At 37.3% G+C, this 22,243-nt stretch overlaps 1 protein-coding gene across 8 annotated transcripts in view; it reads right to left on the bottom strand.

Moving 5' to 3' along the window:
• Positions 1–727: 727 nt before the first annotated feature.
• The window catches only part of GPHN (gephyrin), a 448,543-nt gene continuing 427,027 nt past the window's right edge, over positions 728–22,243 (bottom strand). For 4 of the 8 annotated variants that reach the window (XM_080942493.1, XM_080942495.1, XM_080942492.1 and 1 more), the window contains 6 exons: positions 18,385–18,489; positions 16,441–16,514; positions 11,752–11,816; positions 4,658–4,761; positions 2,657–2,753; positions 728–1,670 (listed from right to left, as the gene is read on the bottom strand). In XM_080942493.1, coding sequence (XP_080798619.1) covers positions 1,537–1,670; positions 2,657–2,753; positions 4,658–4,761; positions 11,752–11,816; positions 16,441–16,514; positions 18,385–18,489 — 579 coding nt within the window. In that variant the 3' untranslated portion in view covers positions 728–1,536. The remainder of the gene's footprint in view (positions 1,671–2,656; positions 2,754–4,657; positions 4,762–11,751; positions 11,817–16,440; positions 16,515–18,384; positions 18,490–22,243) is intronic. The other 4 variants (XM_080942494.1, XM_080942498.1, XM_080942496.1 and 1 more) reach the window with 1 other exon arrangement.

The raw sequence follows: 22,243 nt of genomic DNA, 5'->3' as shown, positions 1-22,243 counted from the left end.
GAACATCCAACTTTACCTTGAAAATAGCAAATGTCATTAAAAGAGATATCTCAAAGTGTACTTTCAAAGGGCAGCACAAATCCTCCACATTTCTATTTTTTTCAAACAATATTTAATGAATCTCTAATGCCAGCTGTGGAGGCACACGCCTCCAGTCTCATTACGGGGGTGGTAGAGGAGGATGAAGCTTGTTTCAGGCCAACCAGGATCCTGCCTGAAGAAACCAAACCAAACCAAACCAAACCAAACCAAACCAAACCAAACCAAACCAAACCAAACCAAACCAAACCCCTAAAATTCCACGCACTCATCTGATGTTTTCTGATTCATAACCTATTTTTCCTTTTACTTCAAAGAACTGTACATATCCAAAGTTGATACCTAAGAGAAGGATATTTTTCCTAAACATTAGAGCATCTTTCCTCTAGCCTTGCTTATTGTTTATATAGCCATCACCTGTAAACCAAAAGATGGGCAGTTCTCTTACTTACTAACAGATTCCAATGCTATTTTTTTTTCTAAACACCTAAGATACAATGTTGTATTAGACCATAATTTCAATCTCTCATACTGTGAGCCTTGTTAGGGTATTTTAAGTATTCTTTTAACAAGGTAAAGTTCTGTCAGAATGGAGCAACAATCTTCTCTTTCTAAATAACAAGGCCGCACAATACATTTTTAAATAATGATCAAGGATTTTTTTTTATTCATTAAGTTTCATTATCATTACAGAAAATGTTATGGTACAGAGTTGTTTAACATTATTTTGTTTTTGCTCTTGATTTCACATGAATGCTGGTAACACTAATATCTGTACAAGATCAGTCTTTGATTTTATTTTTGTTCTGTACAATTTTTAATGTGTTGGTTAAAAAGGCTGTCAGCACTTAAGGAAGCATTTCCCCCCAGTTTGTTTGTTCAAATAAAAGGTATCCAGTTACTGCCTGTGAGTACTGTGCCATGAGGCTGCTAGGGTGAGAGCTTCCCTGGGTGCTCATCAGGGAAGGTTCCTGCGGCAGGGCGGGGCCTCTTCTCAGTCACTCCTCTTTTGGCATGGTGCACATAAACACGAGATACAGGATAAAGAACAAGCAAAGGCTCTCTGTGAAGCAGTTATGAAGCTACTAAGAAGGGAAATCCAAGTGTTGCCTACACTAGTATAAAGAAGCAGACAGCCTTGATTAAGAGCATAAGTAGTTGTATTTAAAGATGAGAAAAACACAAGTTCTGCAGGCACCTACCGCTGTCTACTAAAAGCTATCGCTATCAGACCTAGCATTGAACACACAAAGCAATTTGCAAGAAAGGAAAATTTTGCTTTGATATAATCAGAATAGAGTTGTCTGTTGAGATTTATTCTTAGGTGTTTTTTTTTTCTTTAAAAGATATTTAAATTCATTTGAAATATAGTTCAAGATGTTGACTATACAGATCAACTTTTATCCAGATCAGAAAAACTAGCTGTGCCGTTGCATATTACAGGATACAGTCAATGATATGTGGACATGCATCAAAACTTTCTCCTGTTGGTCACCATCATAGCCGTCCAATGACCATGACATCCACCACCTCGCCTTTGTGAAGTTCCACGTACTGCTCTGTCTTTGGAGGTAGCATCAACAATCCATTGGCACTGCGCATGCTCATCAGACGGCTGCTCATCTGATTACCTGGAATGAAACACTCTCATTACTGCAGCACAGGCATCAGGGAGGATACATGTGGAGAGGCCAGCAAATGGAAGTGCGGGGCTCCAAGACAGTGAGAGAGATGACCGATCTTTTCAGTACCTTTTCCTGGATCCTTCACCTTCTCACCAAAACTTTAAAAACAAATGTTAAGAATAAAATAGGATTTATATCATCATTCAAAATGCCACAGAAATTCTCATTTCAGGGGTGAATTTACATTTGTATAAAAAGTATCATCTTTTATAAACTTAAGGATAACAACAATAGCAGCTACCATTTAGGTGCCAAACAAACTACAAGTCACTTCATAAACGCTTTTATTTAACTCTTACAAGATGCAAGAGGTCTGGGGGGCTTGCTAATCCAGCTGCTCACCAGCTTGCATACAGAGTTCTGTGATGGCAAGGCTCATGAACTGGATCACTGTTTGTTGATGTTTGCAGTTATACAGGAGTTTCTATTAAAAGATGATAGGTTTTTTTTTGGAGTTGAATCAAAATAGGACTAGAGCAAAATAGGACTAGAAAAACTGGGGACAAAGGTTTATTATGGAGAGCTCTTTTATATGTGCTAGAACTCTGAAATATCAACACAGCTTTCTGTGTCCTTAATATAGTAGAGTCCAAAAAGATTATATTATAAATTCTGCTTTCTCCTCACATTTCAGGATAACACATACTGTGACCTTCTTTCCTACCTACCTGTCATGTTCAAAGGGCTTCTTAAATTAATAGATCAAAATATAATTTTATTTTTATAGTTCAAATGTTAATCTAGAAAGTATGGTGAAATAAACAAACATTGTTTAAAAATAACTTATTTCATCAAACCTTTCAAAAAGAGAAGCACACAATTATTCATTTCATTATTACCAAGGAAAAGACGTGACTGACACAGCTGTTACTGTGGTTTGTTTTTCAGAGTGCACGGGAATCCTGGTGGGTGTGCAGGTGTGAATGACTGACCTGTACTCTGGGCCCAGGGCAGTGGTTCTTGGTGATGCCAAGTCAGTATACACCGGTGGTATTCTGGGCGAGGGTCCAGTTTGACATCACACGATAACTACAGCATGGAGAGGGAAAGAAATGTGAATTGGTCCCCTGGTCACTTCTCAGAACTACAGAAAATAGGGTGAGAGTCTACTATCTTCTGCTATCTCTGTCATTTCCATCTTATTTTTAATAGAAAAAGTCCAGGGGCTGGTTGCTATGGTAAAAAAAGAAGCCAGTGTTTATAATGGAGGAAAAGGACAGATGAAAAAGTCCCTTGTTATGTGTTGGAAGGACCCTGAAGTATGAACCAGGAAACTGAAGCAGTATCTTGATACTGGAAGGAGGTAGCTCTAACAAGCATATTCAATATCCATCCACTGAGCAATATTCATTGTAGATTTAATGTGTGCTGGGCATTATTTCCCTCTCCATCTACAGGACTCTTTTCAATAGGCTTGTATGTATGTGTGTGTGTGTGTGTGTGTGTGTGTGTGTGTGTTCTACATTACTAAATTTCAGTAGCTACTTACATGGCTGTTATGTAGCCAGTTTTAAGGAGGAGATGGTGGATGTTAAAAGGAGATATAGATATATGGATTCCAAAGAGGTTTGCAGTGTTAGATAAGTCATGGGGCTCTTGTGAATTTTTTCCCTGCTCCTTCAGTTTAGCAAGTGTGAATAAACTCTTCATTACTGGGTTGGCTGTGTAAATCTGACTGTCTGGACTTTGACTTTTTGATCAGATCATAATTTTTCATTCATGGCTAGCCTTCCTGCCCTCCTTTCTTCCTTCCTCCCTCTTTCTCCATCTCTGTTTCTTACTATGTTAAACATTCCAGGTATTATCTCCTTGTGATTACTCAAGAAAAGGTCTTTCTGGGAGAGGGATGATTGACAAATAGGACACAATGCCTGGATAGTGGAATTTAAGTGATATTTTAGGGAAATAAGATGGTCTTATCTTCTTTTACCCATAAATCTTTAGTAATAAAAGTATCAATGTTATGACTGTTGATGGCCTAGATTTTCAAAAATGTTCTCAATTTCAATGTATGAATTCATTTGCACATGCAAATGCCACAGCATACATGTGTGTGTGGGGGGGGGTGGGAGAGTCAAAGGCAACTTTCAGGAAGTCATATGGGTCCCAGGGATTGAACTCAGGTTGTCAGACTTGGCAGCAAGTGACTTTACCCGCCAAGCTATCTTGCCAGCTGTCTTACGTATTTTTATATTATGTATCCTGAATAATATTTTATTATTATTTTCTCTTCCGTGTTTTATATTCTTTTGTTCAACTAATCAGAATTGTGCCACATGTAAATTTCTTTAAAAGTATTGAGAAATAATAGCTTGGTTCTATAGTATATGATGTCAATAAATTCATTCACAAGTACTACAGATCATGTATGATTCTCTGGGTAGCAAGTTAGACTAGTAGTGCTGTAGTGAAAGATGCTCTAGTTTCCAAGTGACTTAGTGTGGTAATTGGCTCCTGTTTGACGAGTGCTGTTTGAACAGTACATCTACCTTTTCCTCCTGAAGTGCCAGATTCTTTTAGTCCTTTGACTACTCTTTCTGAATTTTTTTGAACAGCAGTTGTATAAAAGCAGGCAGGTCAACTTCTGTCCTCTTCTGCTTTGTCTGTGTATGTCTGTATGCCATGTGTATACCTTGCCTGAGAAGGCCAGAAGAGGGCATCAGATTCCCTGGGACAGAGTTACAGATAGTTGGGAGCTGCAGTGTGGGTGCTGGGAATCAAATCTAGGTCCTCTGGAAGCAGCTAGTACTTTTGACATCTGAGATATTTCTATTTATGTTGAAGGAAAATAAAAATGAATTTTCCTTTCTATTTTTACCACAAAGAAGAGAATTAACACATTTATGATAAAAACAAATCTAAAATCTTAGGCATTTATTTTCAGCAATTGTTATCAGGTTCACTTTTGGTTCCTGGTCATTAGGAAACATTACCCTGGCTTTGATGATAGTTGGCCGAGGATCCAAGATACCCTGCATCTTTCTCAGTGCAGGTACAACAAAGAGGTTGCAGGTGACCACAGCTGATACAGGATTCCCTGAAAGTCAACCAAGTAGTTATTTATATTACAGCACATACAAACTTGTCAGTTAATTATATCTGCCTATGTATTCAGGCATGATGGAAGTGACTGACCATTAGCCTATTTCTTCCGAGTCACTCTGAATCCAAAAGAATGACAGAGTAGACTAGCTGCGTGGTGCACACCTGTAATCCCAGGACTCAGGGGCAGAGGCAGGGAATCTCTTGAGTTTGAGGCTAGACTGGTCTACAGAGTGTCTAGGTCAGCCAGGGCTACACAGTGACACCCTGTTTCAAAAACCAAACCAAACCACCACCACCACCACCAAAACAAAACAAAACAAAACAAAACAGAATCAGAATGACAGAATAGAGTTCCAGTTAACCACATCACATGCTACAGATATGAACTGAACTTTTTGGTTATCCATGGAATTACAAAAAGATCTGATACTCAGATTTTAATACTATTTCTGTTTTCCTGAGTGCCTTTCACTGAAAACCATTGCCAACTGTGTGTGTGTGTGTGTGTGTGTGTGTGTGTGTGTATGTGTAGGATTATGGGTGAAGTCGTAGACACTGAACCCTAGAAGCACACACTCTTACACTGGGTACCAACTCAATCCTTTTTTTGTTTTGTTTTATTTATTTATTTTGTTTTTTTTTTGTTTTGTTTTTTGAGATAAGGTTTCTTTGTGTAGCTCTGGATTTCCTGTAACTCACTCTGTAGCCTGGAATTCACGGAGATCCATTTGCCTAAGCCTCTGGAGTACCAGGATTAAAGGCATGCACCACCATTACCTAGCAAACTCAGTCTTAAATTAGAATTTTTAATGTACCTTGTTATTTTAAAAGCTTTTCTACTAGAGAAATATAGTATAAATAAAAGAAAATATAGACAAGAAACTTTATCTGTAATCATCCAGACACATCTTTACGTTTTAAAAATGATACCAAATGACTCAACTTGTAAAGACTTGAAGATGAATAAGATTATGGTAGGGACTGCAACTTCCTCAATTCCCACAAGGAAGCTCTAGCATTCAATGTATCTGAGGCACAGGGCCTTGGGGACTAACGCTCAGTGAGGACATCGGATTGGGCCCTAATGTAGAACCGGTGTCCTTATACGCAGAAGAGTCACCAGCAGTATGAATGTCAGAGGCAAGGCCTTGGGACTCAGAAGGCAGCAACTACAGAGCAGGAAGAGGGATCGGAGAGCAGCACAGCTGCCATCCGTAGAGCTCTGAGGAAGTAATTCTGGGGTGCACTGATAGCAGTCAAACAGCTGGGTCAGACTGGGAAATACCAAATTCTTTAAAGCTATCTGAAGAATTGCAGAAATTTATCATTCCTTTCCAGGAGAAAAAACCTAGGTGTGCCTTGTACTTCAAAGGAAAGAGAGTGGCTATGAAAAAAATAAAAGGGCTACAAAATAAGAGATCTTTGTTGTTGTGTGGTGCCCTTCAGTAATGGTCAAGATGTACTCAGGCTGGACAACTTTGATACGCCCTAATCTTTCTTGTTTTATTTTGGTATGAAACATCAGGCTGTCCTTGCATTTAAGGCAAACTCAGCCTCCCATGTGCTGGAATTATAGTTGTGCACCACCAACCCTATGAGTCTAACTGAACTCATTCACAGAACTTCATTGTTTTCTTTAGGAAGTTCTAAAATTCTGTTTAATTCTTTTATGTTGTGGAATGTGATGATGTATGTTGGAAATGGTAATAGTGAACAGGCTGTCTTACTTTAGGTTCACTTTTCTCAAGTGCCACTAATTTGGTCCTCAAGGTTAGACCTCAGGTCCTCAAATTACTAGGTAAAACCACACCTTCATTTCTCTTGTATCAGTAGCTAAGAGGTTTTTATTATTTATGGATTATGACATTTTCATACATGCATACATGTTTGATTATATTCTCCAGCTCATTGCTCTTCTCTCTCTCCCCATTCCTTCTGTTTCCCTTCCTCTTGGAAAATAGCATTCCTTCTTTAATGTCTAGGTTTAAATCTAGATTCTGCATACAGAAAAAATAGATAACATTTGTCTCTCAGAATCCATTATTTTAGTTATCATAGTGATATATAACTTTATTGAGCTTTCTAAAAATGATATAATTTCATTCTTTGTGTTCAAATAATATTTCATTGTGCATATACGTCACATTTTCTCTACCTACTTATCTGCTGATGGACTTCAAGACTGAATCCATAACTTGGCTCCCATAAATAGTGTTTTTGAGTGAATATGGTTGTGAAGGTATCTCTGTTTCATGCTGACTTAGATTCTGTGTTATATGCTGTTTTAATTTTTTCCTTCTCTCTCTTTCAGAACCTCCACACTGATTTTTTACTGTACCTGGGCTAACTTATATCCTTGCTTATATTTGTTTTTGTTTTCTTGTTGACAGCCATTCTGACTGGGATGAAACAGATTATCAATGCAGTTTTTCTTTTTCTTTCTATTTCTCTCTCTCTACCTCCCTCCTTCCTTCCTTCCTTCCCTTCCTTCTTTCCTTCCTTTTGTTTTGGAGACGGGTTTCTCTGTGATTCCATTGATGTACTGGAAATCACTCTATAAACCAGAATGGCCTCAAACTCACAAAGATCAGCCTGCCACTGCCTCCCAAGTATTGGGATTAAAGGCATGAGCTACTACTGCAATTTTTATTTGCATTTCTCTGATGGCTAGGTATGTTGAACATTTCCCCCCATTTAACTTCTTTTGAGAATTGTCTCTACAATTCATTCGTCCATTTATTGACCTGATTATTTTGGAATTTTTGAGTTATCAGTCCCCTGTCAGATGTTATTCTGTTGTTTCCTTTGCTGTCTTTTGCCTTTTAATTCCATCTGATCCCATATGTCAATTCATGCTATTATTTTCTGTGTTGTTGGAATCCTTCTCATAAAGTCATTTCCCATGCCTGTATCTTGAATTGTTTCCTATAGCAGTTTTAAAGTTTTAGGTTTTCCATTAAGGTTTCTGACATTTGTGCAGGGATCTAGCTTTATTCATAGATATCCAATTGTTCAGAACCATTTGCTAAAGAGGTCCTTCTTCCTCCAACATATGTTTTTGGAATCTTTTGACAAAATTCATTTGACTGCTCGGCTGGAGAGATAGCTCAGTGGTTAAGAGCATATACTTCTCTTCCTGAGAAATTTGGTTCCAAGCACCAATGTCAGAGAGCTCACAATAGCCTATGACTCCAGCCGCAGCAGATCAGATGCCTCTGGTCTCCGTGGGCCCCTGCACTCACATGCTCGTGTTCATACGCAGACATACTTGTTTACACATAATTTAAAGTAACAGAATATATCAATTGGCTGTAGCTCGAAGGGTTTACTCTTGAGCCCTCTATGCTATTTTATTGTTCTATGAATCTAGGCTCTCTTCTTTTTATGTCTATATAGAGTGCAATGTGTGTGTAAATGTAAGTTTGTATATTTGTGGGAACACATATGTACATGAAGCATATGCATGTGTCTATGTGTGTAGGCCTGAGGCTGTTACCAGGAACCTTCTTTAGTAAAATTTCCACAGGTTTCTTAACCAAAGCCTGTGGCTGGTCTCAACAGGCAGCATGCTCTGGTGATCTCATCTGCCTTGTGAGGCTGGAATTACAGGTGAGCTGCACATCTACTAGGTAGTTTCTGTTTTTGGGAATCTGAACTCTGGTCTTGATTATTTGGCAAGGGCTGAAACTGCCAAGCCATCTTCCTAGTCCTGTACATCTGTCTTTAATGCCAGGAGGATGGCATTACTATGGCTCTGTATTGTAATTTAAAATCAGGTATATATAATGTGATATCTCCAGCGTTGCTGTTTTGGCTCAGGGTTGCTTTGGGTATTTCGAGTTTCTAATTCTATTTACATTTTAGGACCCCCTTTCCCAACATTCTATGAAGAATGCCATTAGAATTCAATGAAAATTGCATTTACTGTGTAGGTCACTTTCAGTAACAAACCGGTCAACCAGTGACCATGGGCGGTCTTTCCATCTTCTAGTATCTTCAATTTCTTTCTTCAGTGCTCCAAAGTTTTCATTGTGGAGGTCTTTCATTGTCTTAGGTAGGCTTAATTCCTAGGTGTGTGTGTGTGTGTGTGTGTGTGTGTGTGTGTGTGTGCACATGTGTGCTCAAGAGAGGGGGGAGGGAGAGAGAGAGATTGATCAGAAGCTGAATGTGTTTTCTTCTTTCCCAGGATATTCATTACAGTACATAGAAAGTATAGATCATTGTATTCTACTTTGCTGAATTTCCCAGAGCAAAGAGTTTTCAGGAGCCCTTAGGGTCTTTAAGTATAGGATCATTATCATTTACAAACCATGTTAATTTGATTCCCTTATTTCTGATTTGTATCACTTTTCTTTCTTTCTCTTGCCTCTGCTCTGCCTAACCTTCCAAGCAGCATGATGGGTGAGAGTGAACTCCTCATCTCATTCTGGGTTTAGAACAACATTGAGTAGAATGTTGGCTATAGATTTGTCATATATTGACATATTTTCCTTCTTCCTAATCTCATGGCTTTTCTCATAATGGCTGTAACTTTGTTAAAGGCCTTTTCTGTAGCTATTAGAATGTAAGTTTTCATATTGTTCCTTGCTAATTCTCTGGATTTCACTAGCATCTATGTGTCTGGTTTTATCCACCTCTTCTGGCCTGTGAAGGCACCTGCAAACACATGTAACACACACCCATGGCCTCAGTGACAGAACATGTGCTTAACCCTTGAGAAACTTGAGGTCCCAGGGACTGGGAAGGCCTGGCAGAGGTGGGTTGGGGGGTCCGGAGACTGGGCACATCATCTTGGGGAGGGGGGGAGAGATATGGGATGAGGAACTGTGGGAGGATGGATTGGGAAGGGGTAACTGTAAAAAATAAAATAAAATTACCAAATGATTGTAAAATTGCTATAATTCTTTAATTTTAAAATTAAAAGTTACATTTATTTATTTATTCAGTGTGTGAGTACATGTGTGCACACATGTTCTGATATGCACATGGAGGTCAGAGGAGAAGCTGGAGGAGTTGGTTCTTTCCCTCCACCATGTGAGTCTAGGGGATTGAAATCAGGTTGTCAGGGTTGGCAGCAGATACCTTTTTCTGCTGAGCAATCTCAACAGATAAAATATTTTAAAAATATTTTAATGTTTTAATATTAATATTTTAAAAATATAAAAATATTCCATAGAATAAATATAATTAGAAGGATTAATAATTAGTAAAATCTTAAAATAAAAAAGATTAATTTTTAATTTAATTTATTTTTATTTATGAGAAAGTATATATGAGTGTGTGTGCACACATGTGGTTCACTCTCTCTCCAATGTGTGTCCAGAGGATTGAGTTTGGTTATCAGGATTTGCTGAAGGTACCTTCATGCACTAAGCAGTTTTTCCAGCCCCAATTTTTTTACTGCACACATAATTTTAAAAAGCTAAAAAATATGTGAAACTATTACATTGGCTATAACTTGTTAGGATTGGTGAAGACCCTTATGTACACAGCCTTCAGTAAAGCATAGATATTCTTGTCAGTGGAGCACCTTTGCTATGTGAAGAACCGAGACAGTAAATAAGGCTCAGGAAGGTGTTTCAAATAAAACCAGTGATTTGAAGAAGGCTTTTAATATTGTAGTTTCTATGAACTTTGTATTTTATCAGAAATGGGTTCCTGCAATAATAATCTTTGTTCTAGTATCACTGATGGTCTAATTTGTATGTTAAATCAAGCCTATAAAGAAAGCAGTCTCTTTTGGTTGGTAAAATAAAGTTGGAAGAACTGTTCTTTTTTCATGTGATGGTTTTCAGAGTATCAGAAGGAATATTAAAGGTCTTAGGTTTAGCCGTAGATAGATATATTTTGAGGTTGCTTTACTTCCATGTCCTCTAAATATTTTCTGTATGACATCTTTCTATTTTTATGCTTATGGATAGTGTGTAAAGTGTTAAGACTTAAAGTTCTTCTGCCTGCTTTTTTTTTTAAATGATTTATTTTGAGATTTACTAAATATAAAAAGCAAACAAATCCCTGAATTCACAAGATTTGTATGTCTGAAAGAATGAGTACTGTTTTTTTGAAGGAACTGGTGTTAAGAAAATGGGGACTTGAGAATTTGGAGCATTTTATTTTTTTAGACAAGGTTTTACTTTTTATAGCTAAGGCTGGCTTGAGATTTAAAAATAAATAAAAATAATAGTAATAAGTAATTAATTTTATGGTCTTTGTGGTGATTCTCATGCCTCAGCTTCTCCATTTTTAGAATCATAGGCACAATTAAAGGATACTTTTAAGATTAAAAAATAACAAGTAGATACATCAAGTTCCTGTCACTTTAAAATTTATCAAAGTTCATAAAGACTTAAGATGCATGGCTGAAAGTAATAAAAACTGAATTAAAAATTCTTAGAAACTGGATCACCTTGGTTTTTGCTCTCATAGAAACTGGTTGGTGAGGCTGATGCCAGACTGGTGATATGTAAACACTGATTAAGATGTACAGGATCAGTAAGTTGTCCTACCTGTTCCAGGCCCTGATCATCCTGCATTTTTTAATACCAGAAACATTGTTGTATTTGTTTGAATAAAGACAATGTCTTGCTAATATAGCCCAGGCTGGCCTAATTTCATAATCTCCTTGCCTCAGCTAGTTGAGTGCTAGAATTACAGATATACATTGGCACACCTCATAATATGTTATTTGGTATTTGCATGTTTGACAGTACTTCTAGTTGTGAGATCTAATTAGACTTCCCCCTTATATGTGGTTATCATCTGAGGGTATGGATTTTGCCCTGGAAGAATGTTCTAGTTTGAATAAGTATCAATCCATCTTATAGCTGAAGAACTAGTCTCAGAGAAGGTAGGTGATTTGTCAATTAGTAAGGCCATTCAGATTATAAATCAAGTAATGATTAGAGGCTTGCTATCTGTGAAGTCCAAAAATTTTTTTGGTCATTTTTCTAGAAAAGGAGAAAAAAATTTTGATGATTCTTACCTGGTAGTGCAAAAATAATTTTTCTTACGCCATCAATATCCAAAGTTGCAAATGTTGTTGGCAAGCTAGAAACAAAAAAGAGTGTTCTTGTTTGTGATTGCTAAGTAACAAATGAGATAACTTTAGAGCTGTTTTCCTGTTGAATGACTCACCATATAAAACACTCTTCTGTGAACTTGTCCTTAATCCTTCCTACTTGTAAACCAACCACGTTAGTAACATCTGCTTTCAAGTATCCAAACTTCCTAATTTTCTGTCAGTGCCATAGGAACATATTTCAAATTATGATGTTTCCAAAAGCCTCCCTCCCCCATTCCTTTACTAAGTAGTATTTATAGTATTTTTTTGTTGGAGATTCAAAAGTCCTCTTATTATCAGAATACTACCTGATAAACCTACGTGCCTTTATTCAAGATGAATATCTCTGAACTTAATTATTTCTAAAAGATTTATTTTTTATTTTATGTGTTTAAGTATTTTACTGCATGTGTGCATGTGTACTACATACATGCAATGACTGTGTGCATGTGTGCACATAGAATTTGGCTGTAAAATTTATATATGAGTCAAACCTGGGTGATGCAAACTTGTCAGGGAACACTAAAACTTTCCAAGAGGCAAAAAAATAATTATTTTATGCTTTAAATAATGGTTTTATTTTGGGGGCCCTTTTTGCATGTTGATCTTTAATGTTTTTAACTTATTTACTATGGGAGTATTTGTGTGTTACAACTCATGTATGAAAGTCAGAGAACCACTTGTAGGAGTCCATTCTCCCACATTGGAGGAGAGGGGGGAGACCAAAATTAGGTCATCAGTCTTGACAGCAGTGCTTTTCCCTGCTGATCCATCTCACTGGCTTCTTGGGTTGATCTTTAAAAACAGATCTTTCAGCTGGGCAGTTGGTTGTACATGCCTTTAACCCCAGCGCTCTGGAGGCAGAGGCAGAGAGACAGAGACAGAGAGACAGAGGCAGGCCTACCTCTGAGCAACAAAGCAAGTTCCAGGACAGCCAAAGCTACACAGAGAAACCCTGTCTTGAAAAACTAAAACTAACCAATCAAACAAAACCAGACCATTCACTCTGTTTACCATGATATTGCTAGAGTAACATTTTGGATGACTTTTAGCTACATTATTCTGTTATAACACAGTGATGTCAGATTCCAATCATAAGGACACTGGGCTGCTTTATAAAGTGTAATTGTGCTTCTCACTTCTGTTCTTCCATACTTGAAGAGTGATATCATCAATAATAATAGTATCAATTATTATTACTTAGGAGTAACATTTATGTATCATTATTTCATTTAAGTTTCTCAGCAGTAGCAAAAGATGAAATTTGTTATAGTATCTGGTAGATGAGAAAACTGAAACTCTGTCATTTTAACTTTGATGTTCATGTTAGGTAAATTCAGCATGGTATAGTCTATAACAGAGTTAGTACTTGGACTTTGCGCTCTCTCTCTCTCTCTCTCTCTCTCTCTCTCTCTCTCTCTCTCTCTCTCTCTCTCTCTCTCGTCCTTGATGCTTTGCAGTATAGTAGAACAAGATTAGATTATGTGTAGACAATTTAGCAATGATTATCACTGCTTGTCAAAAATAATATCCCAGATTCATTCTTGAGAAAAACTACATTGCTATGGTAGATCTGTTTGATGTTTTGCTAAGAATCTTTTTCTTTATATTTTAAAGATCTATCTCCTTCCCTCCCTTCTGCCTTTGCTGCTTCCCCCTCTCTCCCTCCTTCCTGTCTGCTTCCTCTCCATGTCTGACATGGCACTGGGGATCCCAATTCAGACGGCCATGCTTGTGCTGCAAGCACTTCACTGACTGAGCCGTCTCCAGTTACTTGGGTATCTTTCTTTAAAACCAAAGACAATTATATTTGGGATGTGCTTTGTGTGGAAAGGGCAAATCTAACTTATTTGATTTTCTGTTTCTTTTTGTTCTACCAGCGAGTAGAACCTACACGTTCTTATATTTAGGTAAGTATAATATCCTGGCCTGTTAAGGGAAGACCACTTAAATTTCTAAGCCACTTGTGGTAAAATAGCTCATGGATAATTGTATTTAAAGTTAATATCAAGCATAAGGGCAGTTTAAATTTTCTTTTATTCTCTAAAGAGGTACTTTTTTCAAAGGTACTCACTTATAAAAGATCTATTTACAACAGAACATTTTATACTCAGGCATTACTATACAAGTATCTTGTTGCTGGAAATGTGCTAAGTCTGGAAAGCCATTTTCTTGGAATTCAACACATATTGCTTATTCTGAAATCAGAATTAATACTGATTGAGGTCTCAAACTGAAAGGATTGTAGGGGAGAAGAAGCAGGCTTAACTCAAGTGCCTCCTAAGATGAGAGTGGTAAAGAAGGAGGACTGCAAACGCAACCACACAAGCTGTGTTTAATACTCCATGGGTGAAAACAAGTGATTGCAGTGTCCTTCCCCACAAAGGGAAATAACCAAATCTGTGTTTGAGAGAGTGACAAACACAGTCACATGCTTTTGAGATATCTTCCATGCTCTGATCAAATCACTACTGTTCAAAAGCACTGGGAAAATGTTCAGTATACAACATTAGCATATGACAGGCTGTTATTTAGTTATTTTGTGCCTGTGTACCTACATGCTAGCATGATGTGGAAGTCAGAAGACACTGCAGGACTCAGGGTCTTCCTCTTCTCTTCCACCATATGGGTTCTGGAGATTGAACTCTGGTCATCAGGCTTATTCACCTACTAAGCTGTCTTGAAGACCAAAATATTTTTTATTTTTCAATATTTTTTTGATTTTCCAAAAAGGGTTTCTCTGTGTAGTCCTGGTTGTCTTAGAACTCTATCAGTGGACCAGGCTGGCCTTAAACTTTGAGATCCATCTGCTTCTGCCTCCTATGTGTTGGGAGCAAAGGTGTATGCCATCATCACCTGGCCCAAAATGTTATTTTTAATAGAATGATCCAAATCTCATAGTTTCAATAATACAAGGGTTTTTTTTCTGCAATAGATATATTGGGGCACATCCATAACCATGCACAGACATATACTGCCAAGAATCTTATGAAATTGAGAATACCACAGGGTTAATTGTGGTTTTTAAAAAAGATTTATTTTATGTATATGAGTGTTTTGCTTGCATATATGTGTCTGTGCACCATGTAGGTGCATGCTTTATGTCTACACAGGTCAGAAGAGAGTGTCTGATTCTCCTGGAACCAGAGTTGCAGATGGTTGTGAACACCATGTAGGCATTGGGAACTGAATGCAAATGGCTGAGCCATTCTTCTAGGTTCTTTAAGGATAATCTTAGCCTTGTTCTAAATAAGGCTAAATCATGAGGGTAACTTAATCCTTGTCCTAGAACTGAAACCCAGTGCTAACAATCCTAGGTGACATTAGGACAGCAAGCTGGTGTTTGACTTACGACAGTGCTAAGCTCCCATGCCATTCTTCCTCACAGTGTTGGAGTACAACTCTGAACAAAAGCAGCAGTACGGTTTCCTGTGACATGTGCTAAAACATTCTCCCACACACTGAGGTATGAATAGGTGCCCAGATTTACTGAATGCCAGAATCTAAGATGGCAGCTTTATTTGCCTGGAGACCATATGTGTTTTATTAATACTACTCTTGGGCATGTTTGAGGATTTACCATTATAGGACCACCTCCCACCAGTTCTTTCTAGTTTTGGGAATGTGAAAATCTTCCTGTGTGGTTATTTCACTTTCTTCTGGGATAGATGAGAAGCAATGTTGAACACCATTAGGAATTATGTATGTGAAGAAAAAGCAACTGAGTCTGAATCTAAGTTTTTACAGGTAGCAGATAGAGAAACATGCTCAATGCAACCCAAGAAAACAATCATTCTATCCACTTCATAAGAAAAGTGATCGATTTTCTCCAAGAAGTCAATGGCAAAAATGAAAAAACAAAACCAAAAATGCACCAAGATAACCACTACTACTACCAGCCCTGGACCCCTAATAACAAAAGGTTCAGGGAAAAATAAACATTTAATAGTGATTTAATCACTAAGAGCAATGAATGAACTTTACTTGAATTACAAATTAGAACAATGATAAAAAAAAGCATTATTTTTCTCTTGATGTTTTAGATATTAGAAAATAATATAGAACTTTTTTCTTGGAAAAGACTATTATTTTATTCATGTAAGACAATGTTCCTGTTCTTATGACCTATCAAAATGACATGATGCCTAAAATCAGCTTTAAAACATTCTAGCCACCTTCCCTGCAAAAAGACGTTGGGAATTGATGAAGCAAATATAAATGCATGCTGGTAGTTACTGACTTCAGTGATGGACATATGTTTGGGCTCAGTATTTTTCTGCTTCCCTATATTATTGAGAATTTTCATGCTAAACTATTTTAAGACAGGATGAAGGTATGAGGAGAAAGAGAGGGAAAGGCACTAAACACGGTAATTAAAAAGGAAACAAATTTAGAAAATTTCTTTGCTTTGTTGCTACCAAACTCATTGATTCATAAGATGACATCTTATTTCAAACAGGAACTGCACATATGAAAAGGATTCCATCACTAAAATATTTTCTCTATTAAAATAAGAAATCCATAATAAAAAGTATAAAACAAAGCATTTAAGACTTGATTAGTTAAAGCAATCCAAGTAACCTAATATAGTAGATAAAATTATTTTCATACCCTGGCTTCATAAAAACCCTGCCAAAATGGATCTGAGCATGAAGATCAATGTCCAGCACCTGCTTGAGATAGTCCTGTAAATATGAAAAACAGTCATTTTATTTTCACACATTTTAATATCAGGCTTTTAGAACATTAATGAGAATAATACTGATTTATGATCAACAAAAATATTGTTGCTATTTTAATGAAGTTGCTGTGCGTATCTCAACTGTTCGCTCCCCACTCAGCTCTCACTCATTCCATAGTCAGTTTGGGGTACTTTGTGTATGTAGAATATCATTGCAGGCTTAAGGGGATATAACCCAAACAAAGGAGACAATTTTCCTTCGTTTCTAGAAAGCACACTATAGAGCCAGAGGCTGAGCCATAATACTGGTAATCCCAGCACTTGAGAGGAGGATGTAGGAGAATCACAAGTTCAAGGCCAGCCTAGGCTGGAGAGTAACAATTTGTCTTAAAAATAAAAGCATAAAGAAAAATTTAGTTTAGTAGAAGAAGCCAGATAATAACTAGAATAACCATCATAATGTTTTTATAGGATGAGTCTTTGTCTCTGAGATAAAATTGTATGACCAAAAAATACCATTAATAAAGAAGTCTTTAAAAGTTATAGCTGCTGTGGCATAGTTACAACAGTGGTAGACATGTTACAGGGTAACAAATCGCTCTCTGATTAAAAGATTTAAGCCATGGTCCTACATGAGGAAACACATTCCTGCTACTGTAAATCTGGCCAACAACCCTATGGGGAGCTTATAGGCCCCAGAGCGAACTTACTATTACCATTCTGCTAAATGAACACTGTATTAAGTTATCCTCTAACTTCATGTTCCCCACAGAACTGTGGCATATCAGGCCTCATTAGAGGAATTTCTTTGTTCAGTGAACAGTGGTTAACACAGAAACTAAAAACTGGTCAAAGTGCAGAGAAGATGTGTAAATGGAATGCTCAGCAACAAATGGACTATCTATATTACATCCTCTACCTCAGGCTCAGGGACCATTGCAAAAGTACAAAGATGGTAAAAGCCAGAGTCAGGAAGGACAGAAATGATACTGTGTCTTCTGCCCATGATAGGATTGACACACTCATGAAGTCACAGCTGTTCTGGTAGCCTGAATAAGACCTCAACTCATAAGATCAAGCCAATCAACATTTTATCATAAAGTGGGAATGGATTTATGAGTCTGCCCCTAACTGAAAAACTATGGACAACTGATAGTTTCTGGGGGAGGTTGAGTCAGCCTCTGGTAGGTTGACCACACTCCAGCAATGCCTTCATACTCATCCCTGCAGAAGTGAGGTCCTTTGAGGCATGTCAGACAAATTCACTTCCTGTCTTCCTTTCCTCCTTTCTTTTTTCTTGGGAGTAGGGCAGTTTTTTTTTTTTTTTTTTTTTTTTTTTTTTTTTTTTTTTTAAAGATAGGGTTTCTCTCTGTAGTCCTGACTGTCCTAGAACTTGCTCTGTAGACAGACCAGGTGGCCTCGAACTCACAGATATCTGCCTGCCTGTTTCCGGAATGTGGTATTTACACCTGCATGGTAAACATTGACTAGACTAGGCATTTCCTTACTTTCATTTTTTAAAGGACTATTTTTCTGGATGTAAGTTCCATATTGGCAATAATATTTTTGATCTTTAAAAAAGCTATTTTATAGTTTTCTGGGTTTTCTCATTTATGTTTGAATGATTTCTGTTTTATCTTTTCTTTTGAGGTGCAGTGCCTTGGTGAAATTGCTCATTGTTACGGATTTTCAGTAGTTTGGCCAGGATTACCCAGGTATGGTTTCTTTGTAGCTCTGGCTTGTTGTCTAAGTTTTGAAAATTCTTTGTCAGGGCCGGGAGACAGTTTAGCAGTAAATTGACTGTTATGCAAACTTGAGGAACTGAGTTTGTATTCCCCGCTCCCACACAGAAAGCTAGGCTCAATGGTACATACTTCTAATCCTGTCTCTGAGGAGGCAGAGACAGGCAGATCCTTGGAGCTTGCTGGCCAGTGAACCCAGTTAAACTGGTAAGCTCCTGGTTCAGTGTGATAACTCATCTAAAAGACAAACAAACAAACTTATGCTCATGTTCTCTTCTTGAACTTTATATGCTACGACTCTTATATTTGTTTTATCTGCTTTCATATTTTTGTTTTTCTAAACTCAGATTTCAATTTCTAAAGTTTTTATTTTTGTTACTTTTTCCCGAAGCATGTGACAGCTTTTAGAGATTCACATGAGAAATATAAATATTAGTTTCACTTCTGGGGCTCTTTCATGAAAATGTCTTCTCTCAATTTTAAGTCATTTTGCTAGAAAGCTCTGGGTAATGATATATTCCTACAGAGAAAAAAAAAAACCAATGTTTTTTTTTGAAGAAAAGCATTGCCCTTCTTCAAGAGTTTAAGCTAAAAGGCTGAGGTATTTTCAAGATAACCATCTTCTATAAAAAATTGAACTGTTTTCTTTCTTTCTTTCTTTCCTTTCTTTTTTGAGACAAGATCTCACCAGCAGCCCTGGCTGTAATGGAACTTGCTATATAGACCAAGCTGGCCTGAAACTCACACAGATATGCCTGCCTCTGCTTCCCAAGAGTTGGGTTACAAGTATGCACCACCATGTCCAGCTAAACCTTGGATTCTTAAGAATTATGAAAGAATTGTTTATTTGCTTATCTTCTTAATCTTTTGTGTCATACCTCCTGCCTTAACACTACTTTGGGGATTTATGATCCTTTCTTCTTCCTTCCATTCTTCTCTCCCTTCCTTCCTTCATTCCTCCTCACACTTTTTTTTTTTTTTTTGGAGAAAAGTTCTGGTTATCTATTTATGTAGCTGAGGCTGGCTTTGAACTCAACATCTTCCCTCAGACCTTCCCATAGCATCCTCCCTGTAGAATTAGAGGCAGATACTACTAATCTCAGCAAATGTTTCCAATTATTAAGTATCAGGAATTTTGTGTGCCAAGGATATAATGGTCAGACATAGCCATGAACTTGAAACAGGGAGAATAGATTATATGTTTTTACTAGATGACAACAACCCTCCACAAAAAAAAAAAAACAAAAAACAAAAAACAAAATAAATGCCATTTGTGGTACACACTACAATGAAACAACCAGGCACTAGGAGAGGTACAAGGATGGTGGACTAGAGAATTAGGAAAGGCCACTGTAGAAGCAGTGATCTATTTTGCTAACTCCTGCAGAGTAAGATGGATTCAGGCATGCAAAATGTTGAGCAAAGAGAGTGAATTCTTTCATTTTGAAAGTAATTTTCAAGGTAACTAAATAAACTAATAGAACTGATAGAAAGTTACCTAGTGAATAATCACCAGATATTTAATTTTTATGTAAGATATATAATACTAAACCATTGATTCCTAACTATAGTTTTATCTGAACAAAACTTTAAAAATGTAATTTGCTTATTTTTATATGCTATGGAGAGCTCAAACCTTGAGAAGTAACTTTCACTTGCCAAGTTTTATAAAATTCATGCCTAAACAAAGCCTTAAATATAATTAAATTTTAGTTAACTCAATCTTAATGAACTTACTTGTGGTGTGTGCAGTGGTCATGCAGGTGGATGCTAGAGGGTGACTTTAGATATCTCCCTCAATTGCTCTCTGCCATTTAAGAGAGTTATGGAGAGGAGAGAAAGAGCGAAGGGGAGAGGGAGAAGAAAGGGAGAAAGCACATAGGTGTAAGTGTGCGATCATGTTAAGGAGCGCATGTATAGATCTGAAGATAACTTGTGGGAATTGATTCTATCCTTCCACTGGGCATTGGTTCATATCCACCTCAGTTTTTAAATGAGGTTTATCACTGAACCTGGAGCTCACTGATGTGGGATCCTATCTTCCTGTCCCCACTTCCGCAGCTGTGCTCTTCCAATGCTGCTGCTGGCACTTGCACCTGAGTTATGGAGATCTGAACTCATGCCTGTGTTACAAGCACTTTACTGACTGAGCCCTTCCCCACCCACTGCATCTGTAATATTAATTTGATCATGTTTTCCTACATATTAATATATTAATTAAATATTATTAAAATTAATATTTTCACATAACCTTCCTGTTTGGTTAATACTTACTTTGTTTCTGATTAAAGAAGCACATTAGAGAACAAATATCCATCACTTATGACTGAGTGAAACCTGTCCAAAACTTGTTATTTATACCCATAGGACAAAAAAGATTTATTTATTTGTACTTTATGTGTATCTGTGTCTTCTCTGAATGTATACTTGTGCCTGTGAAGGCCAGAAGACAGCATGAGAGCCTCAACTATAGTTACAGAGTTTGGTTACCATGTAGGTGTTGTGAGACAAACCTGGGTCCTCTAGAATAGTAGCCAGTGCTCTGACACACACACAGATTTCACTCTAGCCATTTACAAGTTTTTTTTTTTCTTTTGTTGTTTGTGGTGGTGGTTGTGGTTTGAAAAATTAGGTAACTTGGGGCTGGAGAGATGGCTCAGTGGTTAAGAGCACTGACTGTTCTTCCAGAGGTCCTGAGTTTAATTCTCATCAACCACATGGTGGCTCACAACCATCTGTAATGGGATCCAATGCCCTCTACTGCTTTGTCTTAAGACAGCTACAGTGTACTCACATACATAAAGTCAATGAATAATTCTTAAAAAAAAGAAAAGAAAAGAAAAATTAGGTAACCTTTTAGTCTTCAGATTTAAATTTAAGAGAAAAAAATGTTAGTATACTTTTACATTTAAAATTATCTCCAAAGTTTCTAGAGGACCCCTAGAATACCATAGGTTTGTTTTTGCATCTTATAAGAAAAGGCAGTGGAATAGTTAGGCTTATTTGATATGCTATTCTTTTAAAAGTTTAATGGAAGGAGCTGCCATGTCTGAGAAGAGATGCGTACTTGGCTCTAGGTTAGATTCTAACAGTAAACAGGTATTAGCACATGTATCAGAAACTGTGACTGTTGAGTCTTATGTCAATCAATTTGATTAGACTGATGAGTGCCTAGGAGATTTAGTCAAGCACACCTCTGGAAGTATTCACTAAGTGTGAAAATCGTGCTTTGACACTGAATACCATCAGAAAGAATAAAAGGGAAAAGCAAGAAGACTCCATCATGTGCAGGCCTCTTTCTGCTTCCTGGCCACCCTGATGTGAACTGTTCTGTTCCATAAGAACCTCTTTGCCACCATGGACTGAAACCCAGGACAACAACAGCTATAATAAAGCCTTTTTCTCTTACATTGTTTATATCAGATATTTTATGAAAGTGATAAAAAGTGATTAACATTGTTTGACTTACATGAACTCTCTAGAGATTTGATAGATTAAAAACTTTTGTAATTTTACTACTAGAGGGAACATTCACCAAGACTCCTCAGTCTAGTCTCAGGGTCACAGATTTCATGCTTTACCCTAAAACCATAGGGTCAGAAGTACATGCCATCACACCTGGGTGGTCAAACTTTTATGAAATTGTCTCTCTAAATGAGATTTTACCCAATTCTGACAACTTGCCAGATCACTCTGCAGGAGAGCTTGGAACTAAATTAATAATGGGTCAGTGATGGTTGGGGCCATACCTTGACCAGGACTGTTTAGTTATATCTTGTCTTATATTTAAACTTGAACTTCATGTCAGAATCTTGAAGTTAGATTTGCAGTTGGAAGGTCACCGGACTTATTTACTATTCTCAGTGTGATCAAGTTGTATACATTTCCCTTTTCTGCTTTTCATCATGGCTTTTAAACTAGCCTACTGAAGAAAGTGACTGAACCTTAATTGTTAGGATTGCTGGGGCCCAGGCTCTGACCCTAGCAATTC

This window comes from Micromys minutus (assembly GCF_963924665.1).
Source record: "Micromys minutus genome assembly, chromosome: 1".
Classification (NCBI taxonomy): Eukaryota; Metazoa; Chordata; class Mammalia; order Rodentia; family Muridae; genus Micromys; species Micromys minutus.
The sequence above is the reverse complement of the archived record's forward strand: the minus strand, read 5'-3'. Positions and strand labels throughout refer to the sequence as shown.